Source organism: Coregonus lavaretus (assembly GCF_964263955.1).
Source record: "Coregonus lavaretus genome assembly, contig: HAP1_SCAFFOLD_550, whole genome shotgun sequence".
NCBI classification, from domain to species: Eukaryota; Metazoa; Chordata; class Actinopteri; order Salmoniformes; family Salmonidae; genus Coregonus; species Coregonus lavaretus.
The window spans coordinates 39,958-55,225 of record NW_028162133.1 but is presented as its reverse complement, the minus strand read 5'-3'; the positions used below and the strand labels follow the sequence as shown (position 1 = coordinate 55,225).

The 15,268-nt window shown below is 45.4% G+C and overlaps 1 protein-coding gene across 3 annotated transcripts in view; it reads left to right on the top strand.

Annotated features, from left to right (window-relative positions):
* The window catches only part of LOC311116507 (tyrosine-protein kinase RYK-like), a 97,235-nt gene that overhangs the window by 53,882 nt on the left and 28,085 nt on the right, over positions 1-15,268 (top strand). For all 3 annotated transcript variants that reach the window (XM_084191596.1, XM_084191595.1, XM_084191594.1), the window contains 2 exons: positions 7,259-7,384; positions 13,470-13,556. In XM_084191596.1, the coding sequence (XP_084047722.1) occupies positions 7,259-7,384; positions 13,470-13,556 (213 nt within the window). The remainder of the gene's footprint in view (positions 1-7,258; positions 7,385-13,469; positions 13,557-15,268) is intronic.

The window sequence follows — 15,268 nt, the reverse complement described above, 5'->3', positions numbered from 1 at the left end:
GACATGAAAAGGGTAAAATTGGTAATGATTTTACGAGCAGAACAGAACGGTCTGGAGGAAAAGCTTCATTTCCAAAAGTTCCAAGTAGTCAAACAATTTTTTTTTAAATATGGGGGTGTCACCAGAGCTATGTTGTATTCGTTAGGCCGTAGCCAAAGATGCAATACAATCTCTAAACATGTATCAACAAAAATGACAATTATGAAATCCGTGGTCGTTTTCATGACATTCGTTACCCAAAATTCCATAATCGTCACAGTCCTACCCATCACACTCGGGTGGTTGACGTTGAACGTAGTTTGGTGGTGTTCTCAGTTTACACACTAGGTGGCAACAGCAAGCTGTAACATCTCTTGGGTCTCAAGACTGTAGAAATACTAGAAGGGTTATGTCTGCTCGCTGTAACGGATGGTACTGACCTTGTGCTACAGTTACATTATATAATAAATAAATGACCTTATTTGCCTTTTCTGATTATTTCTTAATAAGTAAACAAATATGTATTTGTGTACAGTATCTTACTGTTAGATAGTATTGTGCTGTTTAAAAAATCAAATCAAATGTTATTTGTCACATTCTCAGAATACAACAGGTGTAGACCTTACCATGAAATGCTTACTTACAACTTACAAGCCCTTAACCAACAATGCAGTTTTCATTTACTAAATGAACTAAAGCCCCCCCCAAAAGGTTAGTTGAGGTAATTTGTACATAGGTAGGCAGGGGTAAAGTGACTATTCATAGATAATAGACAGCGAGTAGCAGCAGTGTAAAACCAAAGGAAGGGAGGGGGTCAATGCAAATAGTCAGGGTGGCCATTTGATTAATTGTATATACAGAGAGGGAAAAAAGTATTTGATCCCCTGCTGATTTTGTACGTTTGCCCACTGACAAAGAAATTATCAGTCTATAATTTTAATGGTAGGTTTATTTGAACAGTGAGAGACAGAATAACAACAACAAAATCCAGAAAAATACATGTCAAAAATGTTATAAATTGATTTGCATTTTAATGAGGGAAATAAGTATTTGACCCCCTCTCAATCAAAGATTTCTGGCTCCCAGGTGTCTTTTATACAGGTAACGAGCTGAGATTAGGAGCACACTCTTAAAGGGAGTGCTCCTAATCTCAGCTTGTTACCTGTATAAAAGACACCTGTCCACAGAAGCAATCAATCAATCAGATTCCAAACTCTCCACCATGGCCAAGACCAAAGAGCTCTCCAAGGATGTCAGGAACAAGATTGTAGACCTACACAAGGCTGGAATGGGCTACAAGACCATCGCAAAGCAGCTTGGTGAGAAGGTGACAACAGTTGGTGCGATTATTCACAAATGGAAGAAACACAATAACTGTCAATCTCCCTCTGCCTGGGGCTCCATGCAAGATCTCACCTCGTGGAGTTGCAATGATCATGAGAACGGTGAGGAATCAGCCCAGAACTACACGGGAGGATCTTGTCAATGATCTCAAGGCAGCTGGGACCATAGTCACCAAGAAAACAATTGGTAACACACTACGCCGTGAAGGACTGAAATCCTGCAGCGCCCGCAAGGTCCCCCTGCTCAAGAAAGCACATATACAGGGCCGTCTGAAGTTTGCCAATGAACATCTGAATGATTCAGAGGAGAACTGGGTGAAAGTGTTGTGGTCAGATGAGACCAAAATTGAGCTCTTTGGCATCAACTCAACTCGCCGTGTTTGGAGGAGGAGGAATGCTGCCTATGACCCCAAGAACACCATCCCCACCGTCAAACATGGAGGTGGAAACATTATGCTTTGGGGGTATTTTTCTGCTAAGGGGACAGGACAACTTCACCGCATCAAAGGGACAATGGACGGGACCATGTACCGTCATCTTGGGTGAGAACCTCCTTCCCTCAGCCAGGGCATATAAAATGGGTTGTGGATGGGTATTCCAGCATGACAATGACCCAAAACACACGGCCAAGGCAACAAAGGAGTGGCTCAAGAAGAAGCACATTATGGTCCTGGAGTGGCTTAGCCAGTCTCCAGACCTTAATCCCATAGAAAATCTGTGGAGGGAGCTGAAGGTTCGAGTTGCCAAACGTCAGCCTCGAAACCTTAATGACTTGGAGAAGGTCTGCAAAGAGGAGTGGGACAAAATCCCTCCTGAGATGTGTGCAAACCTGGTGGCCTACTACAAGAAACGTCTGACCTCTGTGATTGCCAACAAGGGTTTTGCCACCAAGTACTAAGTCATGTTTTGCAGAGGGGTCAAATACTTATTTCCCTCATTAAAATGCAAATCAATTTATAACATTTTTGACATGCGTTTTTCTGGATTTTTGTTGTTGTTATTCTGTCTCTCACTGTTCAAATAAACCTACCATTAAAATTATAGACTGATCATGTCTTTGTCAGTGGGCAAATGTACAAAATCAGCAGGGGATCAAATACTTTTTTCCCTCACTGTAGGTCCTGGATGGCAGGAAGCTTGGCCCCAGTGATATACTGGGCCGTACGCACTACCCTCTGTAGCGCCTTACGGTCGGATGCCAAGCAGTTGCCATACCAGGCGGTGATGCAATCGGTCAGGATGCTCTCGATGGCGTAGCTGTAGAACTTTTTGAGGATCTGGGGACCCATGCCAAATCATTTCAGTCTCCTGAGGGGGAAAAGGCGTTGTCGTGCCCTCTTCAACTTTCTTAGATAGTATTGTACTGTTAAACAGCTGGAGCTTGAAACACAAGCATTTCACTTCACCTGCTTTAACATCTGCTAATCTGTGAATGCAACAAATAAACTTTGATTTGACAAAGGCGCATACCAATCCTGACCTCACTGTCGCCTTTAGGCATCATGTGGTTCTTGGAAGTTTATTAAGCATTTTCCCCTTTTTCCATATGCTGTCCCAAACAGCTTTGAATGAATGGATGGATGTGCACTAGCATGCGAGGATCCCTCAGGCTTAGCTTAGTTTAGCTTGTCCTGGACTGGATTAACTCAACCCAAAGAGTCGGCCTGTCCGTCTGACTGAAGCTGGGATGTTTTATGGTGTTTTGTTACTGATGTTTAAATGTGCAATCTGGGATCTTTACAGGCGTTTTTGTCTTTAACGTGAGGAACCACTTGAGTAAATGAGGGATACAAAGTATATTGAAAGCAGGCGCTTCCACACAGGTGTGGTTCCTGAGTTAATTAAGCGGTTAATATTTAATCATGCTTAGGGTCATGTATAATCATTTTGGCTACCGTGGCTAGAAGAGATCTCAGTGACTTTTGAAGGATCCCAAAAGGAGCACAGGGGGTTTTAAAGGGTGTGTTAGTGACTCACAACCCGCTGTCCCCGCGGTTATATCCGTGGGGTGGTTGGGTTAAGGGTCATGAAATATTGGGTGGCGGGCAGATGGGTTGAATAAAGAGAAAACAATACGTTTTAAAAACAATCCATAAATTGTGACGAGGTGTGAATAAAGGAGTCAGGCGCCGGAGGTAAAACACAGAAGTCCAGAGTTTATTCCGTTTACATAAATCAAACGCCCCAAGCGTCAAAACGTAACTATTACAAGGGAAAACACCCACCTTGGCAATAACACAGTGAAGAGTAGCTCAACCGAGCTACACGCTCTCACAACAAACAATCACTCACAAAGACAAGGGGAACAGAGGGAACACTTATACACATACTAATTAGGGGAATGAGCACCAGGTGTTTGTGTGTGTGTGATTGACAAGACATGACAAGTGGAGTGATGAGAATGGGATCGGCAGTAGCTAGTACTCCGGTGACGACGAACGCCGAAGCCTGCCCGAACCAGGAAGGGGGGGGGCAGCCTCGGCGGAAGTCGTGACATAAAAGTATCATTCTTGTGCAATTTATATCTACAGGCTACATTGAGGTTTTTCTTTCATTATTTTTAGGCTGTCTGGCGTTTAGTGCGTAAGCTTTAGGGCCTAACTTTTAACACACCAATCGCCTACACACCAATCGCCAAACGCTTTTGGGAAGGGGCAGAAAAAGTGAACGTTGATCCGCTGAGGGCAAAAAGGATCATGTCAAAGGTTAATTCAAATAGAGAAAAGCTGCGAAATGGAGATTTGAAATTTAATAGAAGGGAAGGCCAGAACAGTAGTCTAATGTTTGGGAAAGATTTGGTGAAGTGGTAAAAGAGGATGATAGCAGTGCCGGCTATGTTATGTGTGATGATTGTGAGGCGCTATACAAATTCGACAGTCACAAGACGGGGACTTCAAATAGGCCTGTGGCACGTCAAGGGAACTGTAGCCCACTGTTCAGTTGGGTTAAATGGAAACTGAAATCCGGACCCTAACTGTAGGTCTATAACCTAGCCTTAATAGTAACTCCTGCAGAATTACTCCTGCATTGCTTTCAGTAAAAATAACACACCAAATGTACATTTTGACTTGGGAACAGGAGTGGAGAAATGTGACTTCTTTCAGCATCTTGAGAGAATGTGAACGCGCAGTTGGGGACTTCCGTAGAGGTGGTATCTTTATCAGGATCATCCAAGCCCAACTGGGAAAAACTAATTTTCTATTTTAGCGCGTTAGGCCGGTGCGGGCCTCCCCAGATTTTCACTTTATCACATAGTCTGGTGGTTACGGATGGGGTTATTAGCAGTTGCGGGTAAACAAACAGCTGACCCGCGCACCGTGTTTGTGGGTCTATCACCTGATCTCAACTCAATTGAACACTTAGGAAGGTTCCGGAGGGGAACCTGAGACTGCGTTTTTTTTCTCCACCACCAGCAACAAAACACCAAATGATGGAAGTCCAATAGAGTCTATGCCGAGGCGCATTGAAGCTGTTCCGTTCTGCTCGCGGTGGCCCAACACCCTGATTTAGTCACTCTATTTAGTCAGTTACCTGTGTATTCAAATGTGTCTGCTGTTGGTGCTCAAACTCAAATCCCAGATTGTAGCTTTTAATACTTTCATGCCAATCTGATTGCTCAACTCCTCCTCTGTTTTAATATCGGTATTTTTGGATTGCGTCTCGTCTCGCCTCACTGCTCCAGTCTTCACCGGCGGTTAACCAGACGCGGCTGAGGTTGAGTCCCAAATGGCGCCCCTATCCCTTATCTAGTGCCTTACTTTTCCTCTGGTCAAAAGTAGTGCACTACATAGGGAATAGGGTGCCATTTTGGGATGTACCCTGAGTGACTGGGAATAAGGCGGCCTCACAAAGGATTCCTTCTTTACCTGTTAGCCAGCAGCAGTCAGATAACACATTACAGTACAGCATATTGTAGTCTATCTTCACTAACATGTTACAATATGCATCAAAACTATGAAATAACACACATATGGAATCATGTAGTAACCAAAAAAGTGTGAAACAAATCAAAATGTATTTGAGATTCTTCAAAGTAGCCAGCCTTTGCCCTGATGACAGCTTTGCACACGCTTGGCATTCTCTCAACCAGTTTCATGAGGTTGTCACCTGGAATGCATTTCAATTAACAGGTGTGCCTTGTTAAAAGTTAACTTGTGGAATTTCTTTCCTTCTTAATGCATTTGAGCCAATCAGTTGTGTTGTGACAAGGTAGGGTTGGTATACAGAAGATAGCCCTATTTGGTAAAAGAAAAGTCCATATTATTGCAAGAACAGCTCAAATAAGCAAAGCGAAACGACAGTCCATCATTACTTTAAGACATGAAGGTCAGTCAATATGGAACATTTCAAGAACTTTAAACGTTTCTTCAAGTGCAGTCGCAAAAACCATCAAACGTTATAATGAAACTGACTCATGAGGACCGTGACAGGAATGGAAGACCCAGAGTTACCTCTGCTGCAGAGGATAAGTTCATTAGAGTTACCAGCCTCAGAAATTGCAGCCCAAATAAATGCTTCACAGAGTTCAAGTAACAGACACATCTCAACATCAACTGTTCAGAGGAGACTGCGTGAATCAGGCCTTCATGGTCGAATTGCTTCAAAGAAACCACTACTAGACACCAATAAGAAGAAGAAGAAGAGACTTGCTTGGGCCAAGAAACACGAGCAATAGACATTAGACTGGTGGAAATCTTTCCTTTTGGTCTGAGTCCAAATTGGAGATTTTTGGTTCCAACCACTGTGTCTTTGTGGACGCAGAGTAGGTGAACGGATGATCTCCGCATGTGTGGTTCCCACCGTGAAGCATGGAGGAGATGTGAGGGTGCTTTGCTGGTGACACTGTCTGTGATTTATTTAGAATTCAAGGGAGTCTTAACCAGCATGGCTACCACAGCATTCTGCAGTGATACGCCATCCCATCTGGTTTGGGCTTAGTGGGACTATCATTTGTTTTTCAACAGGACAATGAAACACCTCCAGGCTGTGGAAAGGCTATTTTACCAAGAAGGAGAGTGATGGAGTGCTGCATCAGATGACCTGGCCTCCACAATCACCCGACCTCAACCTAATTGAGATGGTTTGGGATGAGTGAAGGAAAAGCGACCAACAAGTGCTCAGCATATGTGGGAACTCCTTCAAGACTGTTGGAAAAGCATTCCAGGTGAAGCTGGTTGAGAGAATGCCAAGAGTGTGTAAATCTGTCATCAAGGCAAAGGGTGGCTATTTTGAAGAATAAAATATATTTAACTTTTTTTTTGGTGTTATTTCATAGTTTTTATGTCTTCACTGTTATTCTATAATGTAGAAAATAGTAAAAAATAAAGAACAGCCGTTGAATGAGTAGGTGTGTCCAAACTTTTGACTGGTACTGTGTGTCTGTAAAGATGTTATGAAATGGACTCTGGATACATGCGGTTTATCTAATCAGCCTAATCCCTGGTTGGTTGTCTTGTGTGATTGTACTGTAACAGACATCAAGAGAATTTAAAACGAACTTGCCAATTTGAAGATGTTGATTCAGTTTTAGACATGGATTTCAAACTCTTTGAGCCTCAGATAAAAGTCATATTTCAGTCATCATACTAAGGTTCCAACTCCTTTACATATTTTCACGTTTATTGGAAGGCGACGGTGAAAGAGACAGTAAAGTTAGGAGAGAGTGTATTAGAAGGGAGGAGAGCGTGTATTAGAAGGGAGGAGAGCGTGTATTAGAAGGGAGGAGAGCGTGTATTAGAAGGGAGGAGAGCGTGTATTAGAAGTCTGATTTCAAACCCTCACTGACTTGTCTGTATGTCTCCCTCCCTCTCTCTCTCTCTCTCCCTGCCTCTCTCTCTCTCTCTCTCTCTCTCTCTCTCTCTCTCTCTCTCTCTCTCTCTGTCTCTCTGTCTCTCTGTCTCTCTGTCTCTCTGTCTCTCTCTCTCTCTCTCACCCAGGCTACCCGTCCCTGCGTATTGAGAAGAACGACCTGAGAAGTGTTAGTCTGCTGGAGGTCAAAGCCAAGGTCAAAGACATCGCCATCTCCAGACTGAGAGTCACTCTACGGGACGTCCTGCACGAAGGTAACCACACACACACACACACACACACACACACACACACACATACACATACACACACACACACACACACACACACACACACACACACACACACACATACACACACACACACAGAGTATTGCACCAGCGACTGCAACAGTTCGCAACCAGCGACTGCAACAGTTCGCAACAGTTTGCGATGGTTAACTGCATTAACCATCGCAACACAAATATCCTGATTGCATCTCTACAGCATTAGTGAGACAACTATAGCCTACAGTCACAGGACACAGACCGTGACTGTGGCGGGACCCAACTTGTCCGATAGATCTGCTGTTGACTTCTGGGAAATGTGTCCTCTGACCTCTGCAATTATCTCCATGTTGTGAAACGAAAGAACACAGAACACACTGTTCGACTCCATTTCCTACTAAGCCCTTACAAGGTGTTTTGTGACGTCTGTGCGCACGCCCCAAATGGCACCCTATTCGCTGGCACGCCTAGGGGCCCTGGTCAAAAGAAGGGCACTGTATAGGGTTTAGGGACACAGACGCACACATTGATTCATGACTGATGGATGAATGTTATTGTTTTACGTGGTTGTGAAATTTAAAGATGTTACAGAACACACGGTCGAATGACCAGATCCCACTTCCAACTAAGGTGATCTACCCCCAGAAAAAAAAAATATAATAATAATAATAATTACATTTGCCCAATACATAGATCAATGAAATTCGACCAAAACAAAGGAAACGCCATGCACGGAAAATTAGCCAACTGTGTGTTTCACATAATGGGTAAAAATGGGAGTATATGCATGTCAACCCCAATACATGTTCATGCCATCGTCACCAACTGCATTACACTTCAAAACGGCTTCAACTACCACCACCGATTTCTATATGGCTAGTTATGCTACCTGCTTATGCGAATGGGGTGTTAGCACTTAGCAGCCATGTTTTATAAAGGTGAAAAGGGATAACTTCTAAATATAATGCAGCGAAAACAGCCAAATATATCCAAATGGGATTTTAGTAACCACGTTGTGGGCCGGCCGGTTAGAACACATACATCATGACTGATTTTTACAAATATCCACATTGTTAGACCATATGTTTTTGATTGGCCACCAATGAGGGCTTCCTTTACACTTTGCTCACGGTCTGCATTCCATTGACCTCTATACGACATGTATTGCTTCATTCAGGTAGTAGTATGCGATGTGTGGATATTTGGAATTAGAGGTCTTCAACGTGTCCAAAAAGTTGGACCCGTTCCGAAATGGTTCCGTGGCTTTCCCACCCCACCAGCTATGCGTACATAGCTCGTAACCGACTTCAGTGGCCAAATGCTCACCTTCGATGGCCACTGGCACGCTGGAGAAGTGTGCTCTTCACGGATGCGTGTATGGCGTCGTGTGGGTTAGCGGTTTGCTGATGTCAACGTTGTGAACAGAGTATCCCATGGTTACTGTGGGGTTATGGTATGGGCAGGCATAAGCTACGGACAACAAACACAATTGCATTTTATCGATGGCCATTTGAATGCAGAGATACCGTGACGAGATCCTGTGGCCCATTGACGTGCCATTCATCCGCCGCCATCACCTCATGTTTCAGCATGATAATGCCCGCCCCCATGTCACAAGGATCTGTACACAATTCCTGGAAGTTGAAAATGTCCCAGTTCTTCCATGGCCTGCATACTCACCAGACATGTCACCCATAGAGCATGTTTGGGATGCTCTGGATCGACGTGTACGACAACGCGTTCCAGTTCCCGCCAATATCCAGCAACTTCTGTCTAGTTCCTCGTTTAGATCTCTTGGAGACAGAGTGCTGAGGAAATGTATCCAAAAGGACTCGTCTCAGGAGGAAATTGACAATATCGCCCTGGCCTTGCTCCAGCGTAGCTCTGGTCTGGCCCTGGCTTTGCTCCAGCGTAGCTCTGGTCTGGCCCTGGCCTTCCTCCAGCGTAGCTCTGGTCCGGCCCTGGCCTTGCTCCAGCGTAGCTCTGGTCTGGCCCTGGCTTTGCTCCAGCGTAGCTCTGGTCTGGCCCTGGCCTTCCTCCAGCGTAGCTCTGGTCCGGCCCTGGCCTTGCTCCAGCGTAGCTCTGGTCTGGTCCTGGCTTTGCTCCAGCGTAGCTCTGGTCTGGCCCCAAGCTGAGGAGTCTGCTGAGAAGATGATGACACAACGGCCTGCAGAAATCACACTACTCCTCAGCAAAAACCTGATCTGATCCTCCCTGGCCTCCCATAGCCCAAGGCTGTGTGTTCTGTGTTATAACAGCGAGTGCTTATTTCTTGTATGTTGGAGAACATCACCCACTTCTTTGCCGTATTCCTGTGAATATGGTTTACTGAGTTTATTTGGTGGCTTTTTTTTATCACACAGCCACAGACCACATTCAAAACCCTCAGGCACACTGCATAAACGGTGTTGTTATCATTGATGACCAGTCACACATGGTGCACGTGTAGACCTAATGATCTGTGCTGGCGTCTTTAGTTTAGGATTGTTGTTTGCTGACCACTCGTGATATCCAATTCCCTCTCCCCGGAGACCTCACCTTTATCAATGTGCCTGCCTTGTGCAACGAGGACTGGAGAAAGTTGTTTTTGCCAAAGTGATGTTGGAACTATTCCATTCAGATTTACAGCAGAAAATTACCTCAGTCGGTGCTCTCCAGAGCACCGGCCCTATAGGAAGAGGTCAGGATGTTTGTGAGGGAGGGAGGGAGGGAAAAGGAGCCCTTGGAGGGGGCTCTCCACTCTGTATGGGTTTCTTCTGTTCCAGCGAGCCTGCAGGTCCAGACTCGCCCGACAGAGCCGGGGAGAGAATGAAGAGACAGTTAAACACTAACCCTGTTGTTATCCGTCATCACCACTCCTGTTGAGACACAGGGCCAAGTTACACAGGGCCAAGTTGGCCTCCAGGCCTGTATTCTTCAGTTTACCTTGATGATTGACGCTGTTTTAATGTATTTTTACCTGCTTCTCTCCTCTGTTTCTCTGTCCCTGAAGCTATCAATGCTTATATAGCGCCCTTCTCTCTTTACCGTGTGTTGAAGCTGTTTTGTCAGAATAGCTCTGTCATTGTCCCGTGATTTTGTTTTTAGGTTGACTGTCATCAGCATAGCAATGGTAGGCGAGACTTTGAGGATATGACCAAAGTTAGTGACGAGAGGACCTAGAACCGAGCCCTGGGGGACACCAGGAGAGGACCTAGTACCAAGCCCTGATGGACACCAGGAGAGGACCTAGTACCGATCCCTGGGGGACACCAGTAGTGAGACATTAAAGAATACCTAGAAACAAGCCTTGGGGGACACCAGTAGTGAGACATTAAAGAATACCTAGAAACAAGCCTTGGGGGACACCAGTAGTGAGACATTAAAGAATACCTAGTACCGAGCCCTGGGGGACACCAGTAGTGAGACATTAAAGAATACCTATAAACAAGCCTTGGGGGACACCAGTAGTGAGACATTAAAGAATACCTAGAAACAAGCCTTGGGGGACACCAGTAGTGAGACATTAAAGAATACCTAGAAACAAGCCCTGGGGGATACCAGTAGTGAGACATTAAAGAATACCTAGAAACAAGCCCTGGGGGATACCAGTAGTGAGACATTAAAGAATACCTAGAAACAAGCCTTGGGGGACACCAGTAGTGAGACATTAAAGAATACCTAGTACCGAGCCCTGGGGGACACCAGTAGTGAGACATTAAAGAATACCTAGAAACAAGCCTTGGGGGACACCAGTAGTGAGACATTAAAGAATACCTAGAAACAAGCCTTGGGGGACACCAGTAGTGAGACATTAAAGAATACCTAGAAACAAGCCCTGGGGGATACCAGTAGTGAGACATTAAAGAATACCTAGAAACAAGCCCTGGGGGATACCAGTAGTGAGACATTAAAGAATACCTAGAAACAAGCCCTGGGGGATACCAGTAGTGAGACATTAAAGAATACCTAGAAACAAGCCTTGGGGGACACCAGTAGTGAGACATTAAAGAATACCTAGAAACAAGCCTTGGGGGACACCAGTAGTGAGACATTAAAGAATACCTAGAAACAAGCCCTGGGGGATACCAGTAGTGAGACATTAAAGAATACCTAGAAACAAGCCCTGGGGGACACCAGTAGTGAGACATTAAAGAATACCTAGAAACAAGCCTTGGGGGACACCAGTAGTGAGACATTAAAGAATACCTAGAAACAAGCCCTGGGGGATACCAGTAGTGAGACATTAAAGAATACCTAGAAACAAGCCCTGGGGGATACCAGTAGTGAGACATTAAAGAATACCTAGAAACAAGCCTTGGGGGACACCAGTAGTGAGACATTAAAGAATACCTAGAAACAAGCCCTGGGGGACACCAGTAGTGAGACATTAAAGAATACCTAGAAACAAGCCCTGGGGGATACCAGTAGTGAGACATTAAAGAATACCTAGAAACAAGCCCTGGGGGATACCAGTAGTGAGACATTAAAGAATACCTAGAAACAAGCCTTGGGGGACACCAGTAGTGAGACATTAAAGAATACCTAGAAACAAGCCTTGGGGGACACCAGTAGTGAGACATTAAAGAATACCTAGAAACAAGCCCTGGGGGATACCAGTAGTGAGACATTAAAGAATACCTAGAAACAAGCCCTGGGGGATACCAGTAGTGAGACATTAAAGAATACCTAGAAACAAGCCTTGGGGGACACCAGTAGTGAGACATTAAAGAATACCTAGAAACAAGCCTTGGGGGACACCAGTAGTGAGACATTAAAGAATACCTAGAAACAAGCCTTGGGGGACACCAGTAGTGAGACATTAAAGAATACCTAGAAACAAGCCCTGGGGGATACCAGTAGTGAGACATTAAAGAATACCTAGAAACAAGCCTTGGGGGACACCAGTAGTGAGACATTAAAGAATACCTAGAAACAAGCCTTGGGGGACACCAGTAGTGAGACATTAAAGAATACCTAGAAACAAGCCCTGGGGGACACCAGTAGTGAGAACAGGAGAGGACCTAGTACCGATCCCTGGGGGACACCAGTAGTGAGAACAGGAGAGGACCTAGTACCGATCCCTGATGGACACCAGTAGTGAGACATTAAAGAATACCTAGAAACAAGCCTTGGGGGACACCAGTAGTGAGACATTAAAGAATACCTAGAAACAAGCCTTGGGGGACACCAGTAGTGAGACATTAAAGAATACCTAGAAACAAGCCCTGGGGGATACCAGTAGTCAGACATTAAAGAATACCTAGAAACAAGCCTTGGGGGACACCAGTAGTGAGACATTAAAGAATACCTAGAAACAAGCCTTGGGGGACACCAGTAGTGAGACATTAAAGAATACCTAGAAACAAGCCCTGGGGGACACCAGTAGTGAGAACAGGAGAGGACCTAGTACCGATCCCTGGGGGACACCAGTAGTGAGAACAGGAGAGGACCTAGTACCGATCCCTGGGGGACACCAGTAGTGAGAACAGGAGAGGACCTAGTACCGAGCCCTGGGGGACACCAGTAGTGAGAACAGGAGAGGACCTAGTACCGATCCCTGATGGACACCAGTAGTGAGAACAGGAGAGGACCTAGTACCGATCCCTGGGGGACACCAGTAGTGAGAACAGGAGAGGACCTAGTACCGATCCCTGAGGGACACCAGTAGTGAGAACAGGAGAGGACCTAGTACCGAGCCCTGGGGGACACCAGTAGTGAGAACAGGAGAGGACCTAGTACCGATCCCTGAGGGACACCAGTAGTGAGAACAGGAGAGGACCTAGTACCGAACCCTGGGGGATACCAGTAGTGAGAACAGGAGAGGACCTAGTACCGAGCCCTGGGGGACACCAGGAGAGGACCTAGTACCGAGCCCTGAGGGATACGAGTTTTACAGAGCCCTGAAATGCTGTTCATTGGGGTTCTATGTCATTTTTATGTTTTCCAATGAGTGATAAAGGAATTAACAAAAGCCCACCCTCTGTCAGCCAGTGTGTGTGAGGTGACGTTTCACTGTCAGTCTGTCAATGAGACGCGCCTGCCTCTGCCCTTGTACTTTCCTTTTAATAAAATCTGTGCTCTTCTTTCACAGGAACGTTTGGCCGCATCTTCCACGGTGTTCTATTGGACGAGAAGGACCCGACCAAGGAGAAGCAGTGCTTTGTGAAGACTGTGAAAGGTACGCAGTCGTCCATTCCCTCATCACTGCCTGCAACCCATTCAGTCCCATGTCACTGCTTCAGCTATTGCGCTCTAGTGTAACAAACAATGTTTTCCATCCGTAAATTGAAACATTATGCTGTAAAGGTTGTTTTAACGTTTTCCCCGTCTCCCTTTCATGGGTAACTTAACGTGTGTTTAAAAAAATAAAGGGCTTGGCAAACAGTGTTATGGCAGGTGCCAGGATGGCATGTCCCTGAGTAAACTGAGTACCACCTGATCTGTTTCCAGGAAGTTGCTATGTCTGTTTCATCTCTATGCTCCTGCTGCAGACAGAGAAAGCCCTCGGTTCACAAATGCCACTGTTAAAGGGCTGACCGAAAGTTAAAGCCGGTGTCAATTGTACCATGGTCAGAAAATGAATGGTACACAACACGAGAATAGAGTTCATCTGTCTTTGGATGCTAAACCTTTCAAGAACCTTTTCAACAGTGTTATTGACATATTAAAGCGTCACAAGACCCTATCATTGTTAATGTGTATACTGTGTATTGCTGCTATCTGCGTGGCTGTGATGAATTTCCCACCAGTTTGAATAAACAGATATCCATTTATCTTATTAGGTTTCCTGTGCATATAAAAACAATTGTTAGCAGGGCTGTTAGCCTACGGATTAGACCATAATGTTAACCTAAGGTTATGGGTTTGGGTTAAATGGACTTAGGCAACCTCTGACCACTTGACTTCGATCTCGTCAGGTGGAAGGGTACCCGTAGGTTACCACCCCCACAGCATATGGCTCTCCTTCCCGCAGGCGTTCTCAGGTTCATGTCTCCCTTTCCAGCTGACCTTTGCCCTCTAGCTCCTCTAGACACTTCCATGTTTATCCAGGGTGGGGTGGGTACCAAACCATGAACAATGTGCCCACAACCATGCCAACCATACCAGGGTCCTGCTTTGTTCATCGTTCCACTTCCTCCTCCTCTTCCTCCCAGCAGGCCCCGAGGGCAGGAAACATGCCTGCTTCCCAGAAGGCCTCTCTCTCACTCCCAGATTAAACACGGGCCCTCTGCAGACCTGGGTTCAAATAGTTTATGAAATCACTTCAAGAACTTTATCTGGGTTTTGATTGAGTTTGGCAAAAAAAGAATCAATAGAATAGTCGCACGAGTGCAAACCCCGCTGACACTCCAGGAAGACTAGAGCAAACGCCCAATAATTTGAATGATTTTAAATAGTAATAGAACCCAGTTCTGGGCCTCTGTGTGGCTTGGCTTGGCAAGAGTCAATCTAGCGTCTGTTTCTCCAAACCAGAGAAGATATAACTCTCACAGGAAGCCCTGACTGGTGGGGCTGTTCTCAGAGAATAGAATGGTGTGAGGTCAAGAGGGTTGTTAGACTGTTAGATGACCTTTTTTAGACTATTTCCCCCCCCCCCCCCCCCCAGTTAGTCATGAGGAATGTTCATGGCTCAGCTTGTTCAAGAAGGGTTAGCATACAGCCAAGCAGTCGTAGCATACAGCCAAGCAGTCGTAGCATACAGCCAAGCAGTCGTAGCATACAGCCAAGCAGTCGTCTACTGAGTGGGGTTTTGGGGTTGTGTTCCAAAACTTAAGTTGGGTGTTCATCAAGACTGCACTAATATATCCCCTGATTTTCTAGACTAAACCTGAGTGTCTTGTCTTGTCTTCTCTTCTCTCCTTCCTTCTTGATTTCTCTCTTTTGCTCTTT